The following is a 21588-nucleotide window of genomic DNA, read 5'->3' on the forward strand; positions in this document are numbered from 1 at the left end:
ACATCAGGAACATTTTTGGAGGACAAATTGTAACTTAGATGACATGCTGTATCATTTATTGTAATATTCTAACATGTTTATGCTCTTAAATATTACATGTGTATCCATCTAAATTATTATTTTGCTCCTTAATCACTAATGAGCACATACTGAGGCATGATTGGCTCTTTTTGTTGCCATATTTCATATTTTTTGAAGGGTGAGAAGGAAACAGTCCAGGCTCCACATTCACACTCAACAGCCCATTTCTGTCGTCATAGCTTTGATGTGTGTGTTGTTGAGGAGGTGTGATGTGTGTGTGTGTGTGTGTGTGTGTGTGTGTGTGTGTGTGTGTGATACGCATGAATTTACAACTACTTTACAATGGTGCACATTTATGCAAGCGACTACAAAGTGTGTGTTTGTGTGTGTTCTCACAGAGATCGAGATGGTGGTGATGGAGAAGTGCAAGGTGTCGGAGCTGACGGAGCAGAACATCACTGATGAGGAGAAGACGGCCGCAGCCACCCGCACACACACACAGAGGAGCAGGTAGTCACATATCTCCACACACACATACACACACAACTGTGAGCTTCATATAGATGTGGAAAGAAGAACAAAAAAAAAAACTGACAGTTTGAGGGTTTACTGACGCTTATCTTCCTGCTGCAGACCATTCTTAGACATGGTGTACAGCGCTCTGGACTGCACCACTGACGACTACCACGCCCTGTTCGTCCTCTGCCTGCTCTATGCTGTCTCTCACAGCAAAGGTGCGACTCCCTTTACATTCCACTCATTCGTTGTGTTGGTTATAGTGGCTCATTCTAGTGACCGGTGTTTCTATCAGATCCATTACCAACACATTTACATCAACTTATATTAAAAACCTTGTTTAATGCAACACAGAACTGTGAACCTACACCAGCTCTCTAAAACAGTCCTCATCTTAACAGATCTCTGAAAGAAAGGTGAGCATGAAGTGAGCATGATCCATGGAGTCACCGTCACAGTTTTATTGGGAACACTAGCAGATTTAAAATCATGTGTTTATCAAAGCTGCAGAAGTAGAACACATGACTGAAGACAAGTCTGTAAAACAAACATCCCAGTAGCAAAGTTTATGCCACCAAATGCAATGCCTCTTTTTCTCCTGACCTGACCTGCGTGCCCATCCGTCTGCAGGTATAAACCGAGATCTTCTGGAGCGTCTGCAGCTGCCGGTCCCTGAACAGGAAAAGAGCTGCTACAGCCAGGTGCTGGTAGAGAGACTGATCAGAGTGATGAGCCAGGCAGCACAGCCAGGTAACACACACACACACACACACACACACTGACCAGCCTTTGATTGTTTTATTATCTTATGTTGAGCTGAAGTGCCAACAGTTGACAGGTTTTTAATGTAAGCGGCCCCATGTGGTCATTTGAGTGGGTTCACTTTCCTCTTGACAACTTGTACTGCAACTGTGTTTGATTTTGTTTATGGTAGTTGTTATCTTTGTGTCTTTTTAGATTGTTCCCAAGTAAATTCCTAAATCAGAAAGCCTTACTCAGGAATTGTGTAACACAAACTTGAAACCTGACAAAGCTGGTCTCCCTCTGAAAGTCTGGTTATGAAATACAATCACAGAAATATGTTGCGGCAAGTGGATTTCATATTTTATTTCTGTTGAAACCTGTGGTCACATTCTCATATTTGTCTCCTGTGTGTGTGTAGATGGTAAAGTGCGTCTGGCTACGCTGGAGCTGAGCTGCCTGTTGTTAAAGCAGTCGGTGCTGTCTGGAAACCAGTGCATCATCAAGGATGTTCACCTGGCCTGCCTGGAGGTATGCGACCCTCATACGTATGGTCCTGTCCGAATTAAATACGCGTCTCAAATCATAATAATAGATAAATGCGGTGACCGTACACAAGAGATGTTCAATAAGCGACATAAATTAACATTCATGTCTGAAAAGGAGTAGGAAAAAGTAATATGTTTATATAGTCTTGCCCCCTTTTAAACTGATCCAAAACTCATTAAACATTGCCAACAGGAGAGGTGCTTTGTTAATTAAACAATGGATCAGCAGCTGTTCTGGGACTCTGCTTCTTGATTTCTATCAGTGATGGTCGGTTCCCAGTAAAGAATACCTGCCAGTATTTGCTGATTACAAAAGGCATTTAATGATTTTCAAGAAGTGAGAAAGAGAATGGGAGGGGTGTGTTTAATGAGGTAGAGGACACTCTGGAGTATACACACACACACACACACACACACACACACACACACACACACACACACGCAAGAGCTTCCAGGTAGAAGTTGGATCTAAGTAAAGCCTCGTAACCTTTATCTGCACAGCTTTTAAATGAGTGCAGCTTCATGATTATGACCTCAGATGTTTCCTGTTCTTCGAAGATATTCCTCATCCTCACTTGTCGTGTCATTAACGGTTGCCTCCTCCTTATTGACTCCTCCTCTTCTCTCTCACTACACTCCCCGCTTGCGCAGAAATCAGTTTTCTTCCTCGTCCTTCTGAGAATGTTTTTATTTCCTCTTTTCTCTCTTGAGGGAATCTTTAACACCTTCTCTTTCTGTGCAACACTCTTTTCTGTCTGTACAGGACTGACAGGAAGTGGATGTGCTTTTGGTGGACTTCATTTTTGAATAAACATCAGAAACTGCTCTGATCTGAGTAGAAAGTCAGCTTGAAATCTGACCAATGTTCTTACTACAGACATTTTTAATCGGGGGTTTCTGTTTGATGAATTTCCCACCTCTGACTGAGTTTTACATTAACCCAGAGTTGCTGCTTTGGCTGAAATAGTAATGTGGGTTTTTCCAGGAATAATGACTAAGCTATTTAGTTTTTTTTTGTTGTCATGTGTTATCTTGTGGCTTCCGGCTTCACAATACCAAAGAACTGACCTTCAACTAATATGTCTGATGTTAAGTAGTGATCGCCACAACCCAGCTCACTCTGCCTCTTCATGAGGAAACAGCTGACGAGTCAGGGGCAGCATTTCCAGGTTCAGTTTGTTCACTGTTAAATACACACAGCATCCCATTGAAGAGCATTGTCCTGAAACGAAGAGCAGCATTGGCTGCTGACTCCTCTTCCTCGCTCTTGATGTGAACCTTGCCGTTAAAGGAAATGACACGACACAGCACAGGAATGACGTCATGATTCAACAGTTCTGTGGGAATCCCTCCCAGTTTATGTGAATATCGTTGGCCTTTTTTTCACCCTCTCTCAGGAACAGCCAGTAGACATAAGATATGTTATAATGTAAAATACTACTAAACGGAGTGGGGATGAATTGTGATTATTGTATTCCTCTTTTAAAAATTATTTGAATAATTATCTCTGGATTTATTTCCTGATTATTCCGCCCAAAAAAATATCAGAATTTGCCGCATCATGTCTAAAGTGTTTTGGAAATTTGAGGATACTTCAGCTTGCAGTGTATAAATGAACATTTAAAAAATCACAAAAGCTCCTTAGAAACGCTTCACATGCATTTAATTCATAAATAAGGAATTAATTGGTAATTAAATAACTTTAATTGGTGGTTTTACAAATGTATTTGATATCTGGCTAGAACAGCTCCATAATATGGAAGGGCAACAGAAAATAAAATCCACACCTTTTCTGAGAGGACTAGAAAATGTTGTAAGCTGTTAAAATAAAAACTAAAGGCCATGGTTGATTTTAGAAATATGTATTTTAAAACGAAGTGGCAATTTGTTCCCAGAGTCTCCATTTTTCCCATTAATGATGAATTATTTCATACTGTTTAAACTTAATGTTTGTGTATTTTAGGGTGGTAGAGAAGAAAGTCTGGATTTACTGAGGAGATTCTACAAGGTGAGTATGTACACACACCCAGAGCTACTATGTATATAAACACAAAGCACAAAGTGAGGCATGTTGAACGGTAACTGCCGACTCCAGACACACTCAGACAAGTAGACTGGGACCGCCTAACCAATTATACTGAAGCAGAGAGAACAATGAGGAAAAAAACCAAAGATTTATAGTGAGACAGGTGAGCGGATGATCTGCTGTTAGGACCAGTTATCCCTGCGGGGCGTAACAAAAGCTGAATCACAAGTTGCTTTTGTCTGTATGTTTGTTATCAGATCCACTTATTATAACTGGATTCATTTCCCTGAAGGTGTCATGGGTAAAACTGAAAGCAACCTCTGTGTTTAGTCCATAGGATCAGATTTAACCTGGGCAACACCCCTTTCTGTTTCTCTTTGAGTCTCTGTGGATCTATCACTTTTGGAATTAGTCACAATAGCTACATCTGGCACCCCTCTTATACAACTGAAACACTTGGATTCTCAGAGAGCAAAGTTCAGTTTCAGTGTCAGGGAGTTATTTCTGCATTCAGTCTGCTGACTCCTACCTGAAGGCTTCCTGATTCTTCTCGAAAAGGATTTCTTAGAAATAGTGGTTGCTCTCAGCTGGATTTAAATCATTTTAAGATCCTTATTTAACTTATATTTCCTTTAATATTTACAGCGTAGACGAAACAGGTGGAATGATGCCATTAAATGTGTATTTGAATGAATAATTATTTAATAAAATGAACATTCATCCGTCATGAATTCAAAGAAACATTGGATGTTTTTTACTTTTGAATTAATCAAAAATAAGTGCTTTCTATTGTAAATGTTGATCTTGGCGGATTGAGTTAGTCGTTTTAATGTCAAAATGTTATTCCATTAGCCCTGCAGTCACTGACTATGAAAGGGTCCGTTTAGTTGTGTCAAACAAAGAAAATGTAGTAGCTGTTAATGAATCTGTAAAGGAAAAGAAGGAATCGACTCAAATATTATTTTAATATGAAACGACCGATCTGCTGTTTTTATTTATTTGTTACTTGGTTTAATTTCAACAGGATTAACATCTTTGGCATTTAAATGTAATGAATAAGTCTGTTGCTTCTAGCTTGTAGTTTAAATGTTCACTTTAAACAACAAGAGGAGCGGATGATCAGGATAAACATATCATACAAAGAAAGAAACAAACTGTCCTTTTCCTCCCAATGCTAAACAATGCACTGCAAAGCAACTCGTCTTATCTGTCCAGTATTTCCTGTTTGGATTCAAAACACCATACTGTTGATGGGACGTCCTTTGGGAATTCCTCTCCCACACATGAGTAGGATGTGTGCATAGTGCTGCTAGTGTCCAGTGAAGAAGAATCGTCCTGCGATAAACACCCTTATTTCAAAAGTCCCTTGTCTAGTGCATGCCATGGGAGAGGAATGTTGTACGTCCAGAAATATGAGCATGAACGCAAAGAACACCTACATCATTATCCCCTCTGAAAGGGATAATTACCAGAGTGTCGTGAGAGAGCAAACACTTCTATACACTGCTGCTTTACACTCTGCATGCACAGACCTGCATTGACACACGAGTCAGCTCATTCCATGATCCTGACATGATACACGATGACTCATAGCCTTTGACCAAGTGGTACAGAGAACGACAACATAAAATAGGGAAGGGGTGGCCAACCAGTCCGAGACGAAGAGACAATTATTTGACTGTGTTACTGCAAAGAGCCACATCATACACACATCGTGGATGTATGTCCGCCCACTTCTCTCTTGCCCTTTCTCTTTTGCTGTCACCCTTTCTGTGTGCTCCAGGGGCATAGCTAGTTTTGAAGTTTGAGTGGGGTGGACTTTACATCCTCTAGGGGGGTCCGGGGGCATGCTTCCCCGGGCAGATTTTTAAAAACATTTTAAAGTGAATTGCATGCTTCTGGTGCACTTTGAGAGCAAAATTAAGAGGCTACACAATAGAACTGTGTGGTCTTGGTAATGGGGGGGGGGGGCACAACTCTCAACACTAATGTGAGACATAAAATAAATATATACATTTTTCTTTTCAATTTCAAAATGTTCATTTGGGTGGGATTTTTTTTTTTTAGGTGGGCTGAAGTTCACCTAAAATAGGTATAGCTACGCCACTGGTGTGCTCCCTCACTCTATTCCTCTATGTATAGAAAATGAAAATCTAAAAATGTACAATAATTGACACACGGACACACACACTCAAAGACACACACTCCAATAGAGTCACACTCTGTCACACAGACAGACACACATACCTCTGCTCAGCCAGACTTCTTGTAAATGTCACACACCATGATATTGACAGAAATCAGTATTAAGACGAGGCCAGTTATTTTCAGCCATTAAGATTGTGTTTACTGCCTCACACACACTCTCACTTCATCATGTGAAAACTATTTCTGTATTACTATGCATGCTGGTTTTTTGAACTAAGTTGGCATTCATTGCGTTGAACACTCCTTTACAAATCTGGCTTACAATATTTAAATGTTGGTATTTAAAACAAACCCATGACTAAGGTTGGTTCAAATACTGCTTCATGACAGTTATTTAAAAAATAAATGAAGTGTATTTTAGTTAATTATCCTCTCATGATAACTATCTCGACTTTTACATAACCCTAAGACTGGCAGAAGCTCTGCTGACAGAGATGCACTTTCTCTCTCTCTTATTTCGTTATCGCGATTCAGCAACTCAGGAGTCCTTCTGTGTTATTACCGTTTTGATCTGATAACTTTGTATTGAGTTATTACGGTTTTATCTGAGTTTTATTTTTCGCTGCTCAGAAGCAGATCTCTCCCTTCCCTGTCACATCGCGAGTGCAGTAGAACCCGTCTCCTGTACTGCAGGATCTGCATTCTGATTGGCTAAAGCACTTCTGTGTCAAAAACTCTGTGTAACGATTGGCCTGGAACTTGTGTGTCGTTAACCCTATTTGAACCTGGATACATATGCGCAAAAAAAACCACACAATTAAAATTCCATATGTACTGAGGAGCCGCAGGAGACTGGGCAAAGAGCCGCATGCGGCTCGAGAGCCGCGGGTTGGCCACCCCTGAAATAGTGGAACAGGGCAAATAATAAACTACACAGAGCTGTTCAACTTGTCACAAAATATTCCTTTGCTTAGTTTTACTTTATTTAGAAGGAATGCATCTGAAGCGTTCACAGCTGCTGGGTTTTGCTTTATTTTAAACGGGTGAAACTGTCCATCCAAAACACTGTAAAAACTCTGCCTTATTTTTAACTGGCTTCCTGTTTCATCCCAGGGCGAGGAGATCTTTCTGGACATGTTTGAGGATGAATACAGGAGCATGACGGTGAGTAAGGCTTCATTTGATATCACTTGTGTTTGCTCCTTATAAAAGATATCACTACATGTAGGATTGTCACCAATATTGCACATATTTGTGTTGCAGAGTAAACCTCTGAATGTGGAGTATCTAATGATGGACGCCTCGGTGCTGCTGCCACCCACCGGGACCCCTCTGACCGGCATCGACTTTGTCAAAAGACTTCCCTGTGGAGACGTGGAGAAGACGCGCAGGGTACGTCCACACACTCACCTCGGCTGAGCCCACATGTTGCATAACACTTGCACTTAAAACCAATGGCTGAGTAGGTCGAAAGATTTCCCTCAAGTCATGATTAAAACATAGGTGATGTCAAATCTCACCTGTGCATTCTAATGGGAGTATTTTGTCTCTGTATTGGTTATTAATGGTCAGCTTCAGATGGTCAGGTGGATTTAATGTAACGTCTCTAACTGTTTGTGTTTCTGTGGCACCTCTCTGCACAGGCGATCCGTGTCTTCTTCATGCTGCGGTCCTTATCGCTTCAGCTCCAGGGAGAACCTGAGACGCAGCTGCCTCTGACCCGACCGGAAGACCTCATCAAGACCGACGATGTCTTAGACCTCAGTAAGACACACACACACACACACACACACACGCACACACAAACATGCTTAACAAATCCCAAACAGAAAGCTACAGGACAGCAGACATGATTATTTATAAATCATCAGTCACTTCAGGATGGGATGCATACCATTATTGAGTAATTCCAGTTCAAAGTATAATCTAAGAATTCAAGGGGAGACAATAACAGAGCCATGCTTGTCTTACAACCAAAGCGTGAGTAAACACCCTGACCGATATCACTAACCCTCTCTCCTTCTGTCTGACACTCACTCTCATCAGACAGCAGTAGGTGAACAACACTGTGTGAGTGCAGTCTTAATAATACCTTAAAAAGATGAACAACCACAACAACAGAGACAGTTACACACACACACACACACACACACACACACACACACACACACACACACACACACTGAGTTGGCCTGTACACTCTCCTACTATAGAACGGTTGGCTCTGCTGTGAAGGATGTCACAGTTATGGGATGCACAGAGTTTGCAAATCTTCTTTTGTGCTGACATGTAACTGCATGTGTTTGCGGAACTGAAGCTTGGACCAAATTTACCGACACGACCAAAACACTAAGCAGTATGGTTACATATGAGTCGTACTGTATACCGCGTGTTTAAACTCCAACTCTCATAGGGACCTTTTGTTTCCCGATGTCTCTCCTTATCTTATTCAGGTTAGGTACACAGAACCTGTTCGAGGTATGTTAATTGTGTCTGATCACAGTACATTTTAAAAGCTTGTCCTTTTAAAGATCTCCTACCGTTAAATCCTTAATCACCAGTATATCTGTCAGCATGACTCCCTCCATACGTCTGCTAGTGACCCCAGAGTTAGGTGACGTGTTTTAAACATTTACATCCCCTTTTTATAGCATCTTTATTACTGCCCTGTTGAACTTTATAACTTCTGCACTAATTAAAAGGCCGTATTACTCATGACTCTCAGTTTGAGTGCAGACAGGAAGGCCACCCCTCTTCTTTGAAACGAGTTTCCTCATTATATTTATTTCAGGTTTATTTTAATTAGTAGAACATCTCAGAAAGAACTTGAGGTTTACCACAAAATTCCCAGTATGTCATAACAGGTCGATATTAGGTTTATTTAGTGATGCAAAAAAAGAAAGTCTCTTTTCCTCTTTTTCACTTTCTTTGCGCCATTCCTTTTACTCTGTATTTGAACCGGAGCCAGACAGTGACGATGAACAACTGGTAGTGTCACATACGCTTGGTAAAAGGTGACGTTATTGGAGACACTGTGCAAGTAAATTGTATATATTTATTTTATTTGTCAAATTATAAAAAATGGTGGTAGGAATATTAATAATATCGCTTCTTAGAAATGTACCCGTAGAAAAGAGTTCATTGTAAATTCCACCGGCGTATTTACGCAGCAGTGATGACTGTACCATCTGTGGCTAATTTGGGTAGTCCTTTTTAAGTCTTATCTTACCATCCGTGATGACTGAGCTGCAGTTTCAGAACCGTTTGGAAACGCCACTAGTTGAACGATTAAAGATTTAAACCTGACAGATGTGGCCAGATGAAAGGAACAGATTAATGACACGGTAAAGCTCCTCCAGATTAGATGCGGAGATGCTCTCTGTAGCCATTTGCTGTCAGACTGCACCAAACAGCCATTATTACTGACCTAGTTTTTATTCATCAAAGACTTTCCACTTCTGTGATTGATATTTTTGTTGTAGCTCTACTTTAACAAATACTTCTAATTAAGCATAATCATCTATTATTTTTAGTGGAATCTAAAAAAAATCACTTGACATACGGATGGAAACAGCATTTTTGAAAGCAAATGTCTCCTTGCAGTTTTACTTTCAAGTCTTATTCAGTGGTTGAAACTGTGACTGTTTATCCGAATGCCTGTTGAAAGAGTCTGTGGAAGATATAGCAGCTGTCATATCAGATGTGAAATATCTTTCAGTCCTTTTCTGTTAATTGAGAAGAAAAATGATAAACAGTCTCTGGCTTGTGTTTAACTCTAACCACTGTTTGTTGTTTCACTAAGTCACTGTCACTTTCATTTAATCAAGGTGGTTGACTAAGAACACTCTTTACAGAATAACTGTGAGGAAAGGAAGGGTTTTTTTCCTCGTGGGTTAGGGGACTAAAACAAGCAACCTTTCCACCCACAAACTCCTTTTTCTGACCATTACATTTCACACCATCTCAGGCAGTCGTTGAATCAGATAACACCACCTGTACGTTGTGTCAGTGGAAAAAAAAGCCTTCTGGTTTCAGAGAGTGTTATGTTGCTCTACCACCATCAGGAGCTTCAAATATGTGCTTCAGGAAGTGCACCAATTACAGAGTTAGCTAAATCCCAATATTGAATAGTGCAGTATAGTGAATACTAGAACATATCTGAAGAATGAAATCCTTGTTTGGTAAAGATCTGCTTAGAAAATCTACCCAAAAATCATGTTACTACAGTATAATGTCCCCAACCATATTTAAATGCAATATGAGTCAATATAATGGAAATGATAAGAGTTATTGTTTTCCAAATATTGCATCCTTAGTACAAACTGGTACAAACTCTTGGTTGCCTACATGTATCAGACCCAGGAGCATGCGGGCACTAAGGCTCAATTCCAAATCACATCCTACCGACTCCCACTCCATGATGGAGTGAACTCCGTCTGTAGTCTCCCTCGCAGCTGAATGAGGCTCCCTTCTTTCCGGTGGAGGGTGTAGATACAGCGGCAAGCTTTGGGACGAACTCCCTTCTCTCCGGCAGAAACAGGAAATACCGTAATTTCGTAACAATGGTTTCAAATCAGCACCTCTTGGTCAAAAAATAAAATAATTACTGAAATAAATCTCCCCAAATCTTTAATGGCATTTCTTTATTTGCAAACCTCTTTTATTTTTAAAATATGATGTTGATAAATTGCTTGGTTTTCGCAATAGTCTGTAAATATACACAACTTTATGATAGTTTTCGAGACATGGGTACTGTATATATTCCGGAGTAAAACCCAGAAAACGAGGTAACATCTGTATGATATTTAATGTGTATATTGTTTACGCAGTTCACCAGTCCAAATGTTTGCAGGAACTGTTTGTACACAGCATGTTGTCCCTGACGGACATGCACATTGATGAGTCCGGTCAGGGAGTGCAGCAGGTAAAGTCGGGTGCGATGCAGACTCGCTGTTGGAGGGCTTGATAACCCATTCCCCCTCCACACTCGTTGGTTTTGAACGGCACTTAATGTGGCGGATCCTCCGCGCAAACGGAGGGGGAATGTGTATGGTGTAGGGGGCGGTTTGGAATTGACCCTAAGTTACAGATGAGTGAAAATTGGATGTGTATTTCAAGTTAATATGCCACGAGACATGAAGCTTGCAGCTAAAATCCACCACAGGCTTTTTTCTCACACCAGTGAATACAGTCACTCCATTGTCTACCTTTTTAACAACGTTTGTGAAAGTTGCCAAGTGGAACACTCGGGAGAATACACCACGGGACAGTGTGTGGCAGAGCTGGCAGCAGCTCTCTTCAGCTTAAGTCATATCTTTCCTGATGGTAGTCTAGTTTAGTTTGGGTTACAATAAGTATGCAATTGAGAGCATTAGCTTAATTGTTATTGATGTAAACCTAGCAGCAAAGACTTGATGAGTAAAAGTCAGTCCCAACTTCTTTTACTAAAACATCAAAATTCCTTTAGCCCTTAACTTCTGTAATCAAGAATTGACTAAGAGTTGGAAACATACTCAAAACCAAATCTTAAATTGAAATAGGATTCCCTAAAATAGGTCTGGGGGGGTAAGTACTTTCTAAACTAATCCACTAAACAGATGCAATTTGTCGATTTTAAATGTCTAAAATAATTTTGCTATTTGGACCAGGTTGACCCACCACTCGCTTATAAAGTCAGAAGTCAAGTAAATGTTCAGTGGTAGGAGGGTTTTTTCCCCAGCTGGTCAGGGGATTGAAGCTATCAAACTTCCCCTAAGGTCTTTCACCTCTTTGCCTTGAGCATCATTGTGCTGACACAGTAAATCGGGGACTACCTCTCCAGCTGCAGGTGCTTTACCCTGCTCTCTGTTTCAGTGGGTGTACCCAAGTTCCTGGTAAACCACGCTGCTATTTCTAAACTGGTTAGACAGAAAGTTGTGAATAACAGAAGGCAACATGTATGCTTTATATGACAAGCCACAATTACATCATCAACCGATGTTAAAATGGTGCAAAAAAATAGTTCCTCCAGAGGAACACAGTGCTGTACAGTAAGCGGCTACTTCAATAAACGAGAAAATCCCAAGTGTAAGTAAGGATCCACTCAAATTCACACTATTAAAGATGGATTTGTCAGGATTCCTAAGAAGGAACTCAAAGAGCATCAACATTATAAAGGGGAAGAGACGTGAGTCAAACTATTGAAAATCAAGAGAAGTTCACTGGGATCCGTGCGTCACTCTGTTGATACCAGTTTATATTCAGAGACAACAGTGGGAAAAACGAGTACCAAAACCAGTGGTCTCAAATCCGATCATTATTGCCACATTTCCTGTGACTCGGAGAAGGTTTTGTGGTGACCTGTAGGTGTGGGCATCATCCTCCCTTTGATGTGTGGGAGGAAACTCCTGTCTTTCCTTTTAAAGTGTGTAGCTGTTTCTCTGTGGGGACGGACTGAGCGTCTGTCTGTCTGTGCTGTAGAGGAATGTGGAGACAGAAGAAGCACACTAGTCAAAGCAGGTTTAACAGTAAAACAGACAACTATTCTTTAAAACAATTCATTGCTACCATGTTTGTTAAAATAACAACACAGTCATTGTTTTAGGAGTAGAAGGCGGCGTCAATCCCATTCTCGCAAATATAACTTGGACTGAAGGATAAGCTGAGTATATTTAGGTCAAATGTCGCTGACTTCTCAATGATTAACATGCTAACTATGACATTCCAAAAATGTCTAATAGGATAATGACAAGAGTGATGGACATTTTTGAAATAAGTCAACTTGACGGCAGGGCTGTAGTTCCGCTTTCAAAGCTGCCATGTATTTTTGTTTTTCCAAAGCAGATTTATCTTTGTTGTCTGAATTTCATGTGTCACATTACAACAAAAGTAGCTGTAACAAATAGTTTCCTCATTTTATGTGGCGTGTGGTTTTTTTGACGGTAACAATGATTAACTGTGTTTGTGTCTGGTATTTTTTTTATTGTTTAACTCGGCAAGTTTTGCATTAAAACACTTTGTGAGTGATCGTCACTCCATGCCTACATTTCAATCCATCCTTTGACTTTTCTTAAATATTACTGTATATACAGTGTTTTACAGCAGACTGTCTGTCGGGACTAAAGCCTCTTCAGACATATTGATATCTTTATCCCACCTGGACACCAACTGCCGTCAGTATGTCGCCGTGTCCTTTGGATAGACACCTGACCCCCAAAAAAAGACACCCAGACAATGAGCCGTAATGATCCTCTACAGAGGGGCTCAGGAAAGAGAGGCAATGTCCCTCTGTTGCCAATTAGTAACACTGTGGGATAGGCCTGGGTCTCTTATGATAATAACTGTAAACCTGTGTTCTTTTCATCTGGCCACATCTGTCAGCACATTTCTTAAGTTTTGAATGCAGAACATTAATCCCAACAGGTGTTTGGAACAGCAAACGAACCTCAACGTGAGGAACCTTGCAGTTGTTTACCTGCATGTTGTTTTTTTTCAGATAACAGTGACCTTATTGCCTGCATGGTGGTCAGTAAAGACGGAGGCCAGGCGCAGAGGTTCCTCGCTGTCGATGTGTACCAGATGAGTTTGGTGGAACCGGAAACCAAACGCCTCGGATGGGGTGTGGTGAAGTTCGCCGGCCTTCTGCAAGTAAGACCAAATCATTACAAATGGTTGGATGTGGCTTTCTTAAAACTGTTGACTTGTTTCTGTTTCCTCCTTCTTAAAATACATTTCATGTTTGTTATCCCTCTACCTCACACACATGCTTCTTATTTTTTATTTCCCATCCTGTTTTTCTTTGTCCATGCCACTAAGTTGTGCACACAGTCAATCACCAGATGTTGTTTCCTTAGCACTTAGCGAAAGTAGAAATAAACCTTTGTAATCGGAGAGGGTTCTTTCGTATGTTAGCATATTCAGAGATGCTTGGTCAGTGTGGGCTCAGATAAGATGAAGTGATATTGCGTTACATTTTTTCTAAAGAAATTCTGCAGTGGGAATACATGAGTGTACTGATGTTGTAAAACAGCTCATGAGACAATGTCTTTCCTCTGTATTTTGAATCTACGCGATAACATGTCTGCTTCCCTTTTCGACTTTATCTGTTTAAATTCCTTTTTCTGTCTTTTAAGTCACTTTCCGTCCACTTGAATCTCTTCTAATATAGTCTTTTTTTTATCCCTTTTTTTTGTTCCACTGTTTTCTCATTATTGTCATTCCCTTTTTTATTGAAATAGTTCTGACCTTATTCCCTCTCTTGCTGTTAAATCGCTGTAACGCTCCCCCCACTCTTTGTGCCCCCCTCTCTCCTCCCTCCTCTTTCTCTCTCTCAACAGGACATGCAGGTGTCTGGCGTGGAGGACGACAGCAGAGCGCTAAACATCGTCATCCATAAGCCCAGCGCCAACCCCCACGCCAAGCCCCTGCCCATCCTGCAGGCCAACTTCATCTTCGCCGACCACATCCGCTGCATCATCGCCAAGCAGCGGCTGGCCAAGGGCCGCATCCAGGCCCGACGCATGAAGATGCAGAGGATCGCAGGTGACTGAACAGGAAGCATCTCCTTATTGGTTCAAATGTCCCTTTCCTTTTTCCACAGAACAATGAAGTGGAAGCTGGGTTTTTTTGGGCTACAGTACAGGGGAAATCACGGGAGATTTTAACCAGAAAGCAATGAATGAAAACTCCTAAAACCAGAAGTACACGAAACTGAAAATAAAAGCTATGGTCAATCTAATAAAGTCTGCACTAATGTATAACCACAGCTTATGAGCTTCAAGCTTGTATTTAACTATTGCGCAAACTTCCTCCACAACTGATTTAAGTGAAACTACTCCTGAACTGAAGTGAGATCAGTCATTTCCCTGAATCAGACACTGTCTTTCTTCTCTTGGATATCAATTCCAATTGATCCATTAACAGTTTTTCAAAGAACTTCCTGTTCCTCCAGTTCCTTTGTACTGTTATTACTGATGGATTTACCCATCAGTCACTGTTACTTCCTCTCCTGATAGTGTGGTTCCTTTAAATTACAAACACGCCTGGCCGGTGCTGCAAAGTAAAATAGCTGAAGCAGTCATCAGAGGGAGTCATATTTTCTCATTGACTAAACAGTAACGCATACAAAAACAACTCTTAGTTATTTATAGTCCAAACACATTTTTCCCCAGAGAAAGACATTCTCTCCCGTAGTTTGAGTTTATTCTCTTTTTGTGCCTTAAAGCCAGATACCCACTATAAAGACGCTGTGTTTGTATCCCTCTGACTCTCTCTGCCTCTCTGTTCTGCAGTTCTGTTGGACCTGCCGGTGCAGCCCAGTGCGTCAGAGGTGTTGGGTTTCGGTCAGACCTCCAACGCTTCAGCCAGCGGTCTGCCTTTCCGATTCTACGAGCAGTCGAGACGGTCGCCCAACGACCCAACAGCAAACCGAGCCGTCTTCGCCTCTGTAGATAAAGTACCAGGTGACCCACAGATAAACAGATTCCACTGCCTACACACACTGCCTTTTCCGACTCATCTTCATATCTAGACGTAGTAGATGCTTGAATGATGAGAAGCAGCAGGTATCTAGATCTGATGGGTCATTAAACAACGGCAGTAAACTCAGGCGCCGGGTCGACACACACTGGATTCTTGAAAATGAATTAACATCTTTTTTCTTGGAGTACACTTTTCTCAGAATGGTGTCATGACCTTTAACCAAAATGAAAAAAGCGTATGTGGCCTTGGGTTTGAGATGGGATCTTTAGTGTGGAAGTTTAACAGCACGTCGATCTTGTTCGAGGCTTTGCAAAGAAAAACCACTGCTGAGAAAACATCTGAAAACTCTGCTTGCTTTCATTTCTTTTAAGTTCATTGAATTCATTTTTTGTTTAATACCATTTGCTTTAGTTTAATTTCAGGTTCACTTCTGTTGCCCTTTCTGTTCCTGCTGAAGCCTTTACACAGGGTTTGTGTTACCGGCTGCAGGCTCTGAGAAGGGCTCTTTGTTCGGCTCAGCTCCCATTTAGGAGATGCTGTTCCTAAAGCTACGCAACAATAGCTTCTGTTGGAGTATAGAAATGTGTTTATCACCCCTTTAGAGATCAATAACAGTCAACATTTTCTACGCCTAAGTATATACACTTTAAGTTTATATCCCTATCAGATCTAAACACATTTAAGAACACACAGAAACGCACCTCACACAAGTGTGTGTGTGTGTGTGTGTGAACTGTGTGGCACACAATTACTCACACTCCACTTGTATCTTTAGGTTGCCAGGTGATATAATTTCCAAGCTATAGTAACGTGTGTGTGTGTGTGTGTGTGTGTGTGTGTGTGTGTGTGTGTGTGTGTGTGTGTGTGTGTGTGTGTGTGTGTGTGTGTGTGTGTGTGTGTGTGTGTGTGTGTGTGTGTGTGTGTGTGTGTGTGTGTGTGTGTGTGTGTGTGTGTGTGTGTGTGTGTGTGTGTGTGTGTGTGTGTGTGTGTGTGTGTGTGTGTGTCCGTCCATGTTCAGGTTTCGCAGTGGCTCACTGTGTGTCGCACAGCCCCTCACCCCTCTCCTCCCCCTCGCCTCCCTCCAGTGGGAGTGGGAGCACAGGACGATGTGACTCTGTTACTGCGAGCACTGTATCGGCTCAGAGCCCCACAGGTAGCTCACACAGCACATCCACACACACACACACACACACACATAGAGCCAAATGTCTCCCTTTTCTGTCGCCGTTTGTATTTACTTCCTTCTTTGTTTTCCTATTGTAAAAGAATCACTTTACAAGAGAGCCCTGGCCAAGCTAGGACACATTAATGCCTGTTCTCAGTCGCTCACAAGCGCTTTTCACTGATCTGGTTTTCAATCCAAAATGGAATGGCTTTTATTTCAAAGGAGCCAGGGCAATGTCACCTCTTAGGGTGGCATACAAAAAGATATCCTCCCAGCAGGCCCTCTATAAGATAAGATGTACCTTTATCAATCTCCGTGGGGAAATTCCAGTTTTTAAGCAGCAACAGAGAAGAGGAAACACAGGTCCTGTAAGTAATGTGAATCAATAAGAGTTCACAACAGGAGACCTATTTCCAGACTCTTTATGGAGCTGTGGAGCTGTACATACACAAAGCTCTGTGTGCAGCCTTCAGCTGAACTCAACTCCGATCAAGTGAACTGATACCAGAGCAAGTGAACGGCACACCAGGGGCAATGAGATGTAAAACTGTCTCTGATTCACTTGATAAATTAAAAGGGTTTCTTACTGTTCCATCATTATTTTCATTTTGTTACATAATACTATTAAAAGAAGTAGTTCATTTTAGTCTCATCCCTCAAAGTCTGTACTGTAAAATGAGACCAAAAGCTTTACTTTATAACTGAGACTTAACCACAAGACCTGTGTGTTTTCAAATCGTGTTGCTTGTTGTAAGTCAGTGTGCATGATATCATTCAATACATCTTTGAAACCTGCAAATGAATTGATCGAGAGTTACAGTAATCCTTAACCGGAAGTACAGTGGTTTATTCTAATTGTAAAGACCTGACTTTGATTATTGTGAACTATCTTTTGTTGTATCTTTTATACTGCAACCATTACACTTTAACAAAGTAAGTATGCTAACACAGTAGTTTAGACAGTAGAAGCTTATTTTGTGGTCCAACCAGTAGTAACTAATGCTGCTGCTGCTGCTGCTAATATCCTATTATTGTGCACTGTGTCCTCCCAGTACCTCTTTGTTCCGCCTATGAGCTTTCTGCTCTGATGAATAACACTGTAAACCATCAGAGGCTTGTTAGAAGTCATCTGCTCATCCTAACTCTTAAAAAGGAAACAAAAAGGAGGTGCTCGGTGAACACGCTGTGCACTCATCAGTCTGCGTCTGTCCAAACGCATGTGCCACCTCTTCCCTGCATAGATCCCTGTAGTAACTCCATAAAGCTTCCTGTGTGTGTCCATGTCCCTGTGCAAACCCCAAAGGTGCTAAGCTTCAACACTAGAATTGATGGTGACATTTCGAGTGTGATGTTATGGGCAAAGGGTTTCATGAATTTCAATTATTTATTTTAATTTGGAGATCATCTAAGATTCATTAGCTTGAAATTGTCTTTGTTTCATCGCAGTTGAACTTTACCACTGTGCAAAATGAAACACTAAAATCAGGCTCTGAGTATTTCATTTCTTCAGGGGAACATTGGCTTTCATGAGAGTTGCTCCTATTTAGAATGAAATAAAAGTTGAGAAGAGTTAAGAAAAGCAACATATTTTACACCAAAGCCACAGTTAATGATTCTCTTCCTTGAGGTTTCCCGGCTAACGCTGCCCTCCACTCTCCTTTCAGACGATGCTGCATTTCTGGAGCACACCCCCCCCTCCTCCTCAGTGGGAGACGGTGAGGGTGGAGATGTAACGCTCGTCTCCTCTGCCCCAGCTCTGGCCCCGAGCCTCACCCCGGCGTCGCAGCCCACCATATCCCTCCTCACCGACAACAGCGCAGAGACACTCAGCGTGGAGTCGCTCACGCTGCTGCCCCCCTCCGACTCACCTCACCTGCACCCCTGCACAAGCCACACCCCTGCCAAACACTCCCTCCAGAGACCAGACGCCATCATCGCAGAGGAGGAGGAGAATGACGAAGGGATAGAGGCAGAGAGGAAAAAGGAGGAGCTGCAAGACAGGTCGCCGGAGGACGAGGCGGTAAAAGAGGACACCACTGACGAGGCTCCAGAAGAGGCGGAGGGAGGAGATGAAGACGCTCCTGTAGAGGTGAATTCAGACCAACTCTCAGCTGCAGAGTGTGTATCAGAAGACACAGACACACACAGTGACACACCAGACTCTCCTGAGCTGGATTAAACCACACAGACACACACATGTTCATGCACTTAAACATATCTCCCACACACAGAGGACATACTCCAGCTCTACTGCAGTATATTTTCCTGTTGCGACCTGTAGATATTCGTCAGAGGATTTTGAAAGCACTTCAGCATTTGCACATGAAGGAAGACTCTTTTTACTCCCAGAGAACTATTGGAGGAAGGCTTAAAGCACATTTGGGTTTCCGAGCACTCGAGTGTGTGCGGTTGTGTTTTCAGCGAGCGTGTGTAAAGGCGCGCAACCAGCAACGTTTTGTACTCATAGCGATTGTTTGTCATCTCAAAGACACACACACATACACACACGCTGCGCTGTGAGGTTTCACAAACCCGCTGTAGTGTTGTGTCTTACGTTCACCACTAAGGATTTGTGGTGGTGGTCACTTCTATGCTAACACACACACATGCTGTACACACAACAGTCAGCTGCACTTGCCTTTGAACTGCTGTTTGTCACACCTGTTAGCAGTTACTGCCACGTAGAACTGCCACCTGGTGTGTGTGTGTATGGGCTCCAATGATTTAGCTACCTAGGTTGTGTGTGTGTGTGTTTTTTACTTTTAGGTTTAAAGTTACCCATTAGCTTCCACATTTACTCCTGCAGGGTGGTTAAAGAGGGGGGAGCGAGTTTCATACTGTAAACTTTTCATTTGATGTTAGCTCGAAATGTGAAGTGTCCTCCCCTCTATTAAGCGTGGATATGTTCATCTCGGGATGCCGGATGAGGTGTGTGAAAGCAGCTTTTTGAATGTCATCACAGCCAGCACACACTCTGTTTCCGTCTTGTGGATCTCTCGGGCTGACAGTTTATCACGGGTTGCTTGAGTGCCGTGTAAAACGCTTTTTGTTTTTCCAATATGCAACAGTAATCAACCAACCTTGACCTCATTGGATTTGCTTTTATTTTCAATTTCTACATCACCAACCCTCTTCCCGTGTCTAATTTGTAAAGGTCATAGCCTGTATTGTGGTTTCCACCAATCAGAACCCTGACTGAGAGAATAATTGATTTGAAGCAGCTGAATGGAGCTGAATAAGTGGTAAAGCCATTATAAAATATGGATAGCAATTTACTGAGGAGTAGTAAATGATTCACAGTCAGGCGTTCATTCATGTCTATAAATGGCATTTCCGTCTGTCGCAACACCGGTGAACTTATGGTATACTCATCTGAAATAATGAGTATTTTTGATATAATTAAAAGAGACACCGTTTGGAGTAACATCCCTTTCTTCAGTTCTGCACTCTACCACAACACTGGGTTGAATGTATCTGCTGGCGGCCCCTCAGACACTGACCTGAGTTCACTTTCACTCTCCATGAGTGTGTTTAAGTAGATGAACTCCCTCAAAAACTCCATTGTCTGGTTGGAAACACCTTTCTAAGTTCATAAACACAGGAAAAACACACAAAAGGAAAAAACCAAATAAGAAAATCCCCATCCAAGTAGAGGTTAACTCTAAAATATAAGTAGAATTTCCTTAATTTCGCACAGTTTTGTTTAAAATCTGCTCAAATATCAAGTAACCCAACAACACAAAAGCATAAGCATTTATTTCTTCAGAAGCTGCTCTGAGGTCAGTGTCCCCCACTTCCTTTAATCAGCTGCATAAAGCTTTACTACTGCAATAATGTAAAGAGCTAACCAAGGAGGCGAGAGATGAATGTAACGGACGACTTATCTCTCCAGACAGCGGTGTTAAATCTTCATTTTGACGGGCGTCAGTGTGTTTTATCTTTCATTCGTCACTTGATTTAATAATCGTAGGAACAAAAGCAGTGTCACAGATTCTCTAGAATATAAAACTCCTCTAATATAGTTTTAAATCCTTTTAGTTAGTGTCATTTCCCTTTACTTTCTCTGCTGTTATCTTGCAGCTAAAGTCTTAATGCTCGACATTTCTTATTTTTTAACTCTGTACAGTCATCGACAAGATTATAAAGGAGAAATTAAGAGCAATACTTTCTTTTTGTTGTCCTTCTATTTCCATCTTGCTGCTGTACATAGCAGAAGGATGATAGTGATGATCACTGGCGTGCTGAAGAGGCTTGGCACAATTTGTAAAGCAGCTTCTGATGGTTCATGCCGCCGTGTTGCCTTCAAACATGGCCGCATGTCTCCTGTTACCATTGGCAGCCTCTATCCACACACCTCATGACAAGCTTCCATTATTGAGTCTCTGATTGTAGTGTGTGTGTGTATGTAATATGTTTATATGCTCTGTAAATGCTTTTTGCTTTTCAAAAAACCCTGTAATTATTGTTAATTAACTGAAACAGAGGAATAAATAAAGAACTGCAATAAATTATTCTACTTAACAACAGTGATCCGCAGTCTTTGCTTTAGTTTTTCCACTGCTCTCTTGCTCGCCTTTCTTCACAGAATCACACTGTGGTAGTAACAGCAGAGGAGCTTTTCTCCAGTGTTTGCACAAGAAAACCACAGGAAATATTAGAAAAGAACTGCCAACATGAGTAATAAAACACACAGACACACACAATGACTGTTTGTAGGCCTCCGCTGATTGTTTAATGGATTCAGAAGCTGTAAACCCTGAAATACAATGAAGAAAAAGATCAAAAACAAACCTTTTCAAAGGTTCAAAAAGTGTGTATACGCTTCTGACCTCATGTTTGTGAGACGGCGATGACGTTGGGTGACACTTTCTACCTTTGCAAGGTGTCGCTGTGGCTGCAGCAGGAGCCCTCAGCGATCTTTGTGGTCTGTACGTGTTGCTTTTATCGCGGTTCCTCTCTTCAGG

At 41.6% G+C, this 21588-nt stretch overlaps 1 protein-coding gene across 4 annotated transcripts in view; it reads left to right on the forward strand.

Annotated features, from left to right (window-relative positions):
- clec16a (C-type lectin domain containing 16A) overlaps positions 1-21154 on the forward strand; it is a 37690-nt gene extending 16536 nt beyond the window's left edge. For 3 of the 4 annotated variants that reach the window (XM_063903362.1, XM_063903364.1, XM_063903366.1), the window contains 13 exons: positions 420-531; positions 655-755; positions 1168-1287; positions 1700-1809; positions 3790-3834; positions 7114-7164; positions 7264-7392; positions 7644-7764; positions 13475-13626; positions 14316-14520; positions 15270-15440; positions 16478-16612; positions 18289-21154. In XM_063903362.1, coding sequence (XP_063759432.1) covers positions 420-531; positions 655-755; positions 1168-1287; positions 1700-1809; positions 3790-3834; positions 7114-7164; positions 7264-7392; positions 7644-7764; positions 13475-13626; positions 14316-14520; positions 15270-15440; positions 16478-16612; positions 18289-18803 — 1967 coding nt within the window. In that variant the 3' untranslated portion in view covers positions 18804-21154. The remainder of the gene's footprint in view (positions 1-419; positions 532-654; positions 756-1167; positions 1288-1699; positions 1810-3789; positions 3835-7113; positions 7165-7263; positions 7393-7643; positions 7765-13474; positions 13627-14315; positions 14521-15269; positions 15441-16477; positions 16613-18288) is intronic. The other variant, XM_063903365.1, reaches the window with a different exon arrangement.
- The last annotated feature ends 434 nt before the right edge of the window (positions 21155-21588 follow it).

This window comes from Eleginops maclovinus, chromosome 16, assembly GCF_036324505.1.
Source record: "Eleginops maclovinus isolate JMC-PN-2008 ecotype Puerto Natales chromosome 16, JC_Emac_rtc_rv5, whole genome shotgun sequence".
Taxonomy (NCBI): Eukaryota; Metazoa; Chordata; class Actinopteri; order Perciformes; family Eleginopidae; genus Eleginops; species Eleginops maclovinus.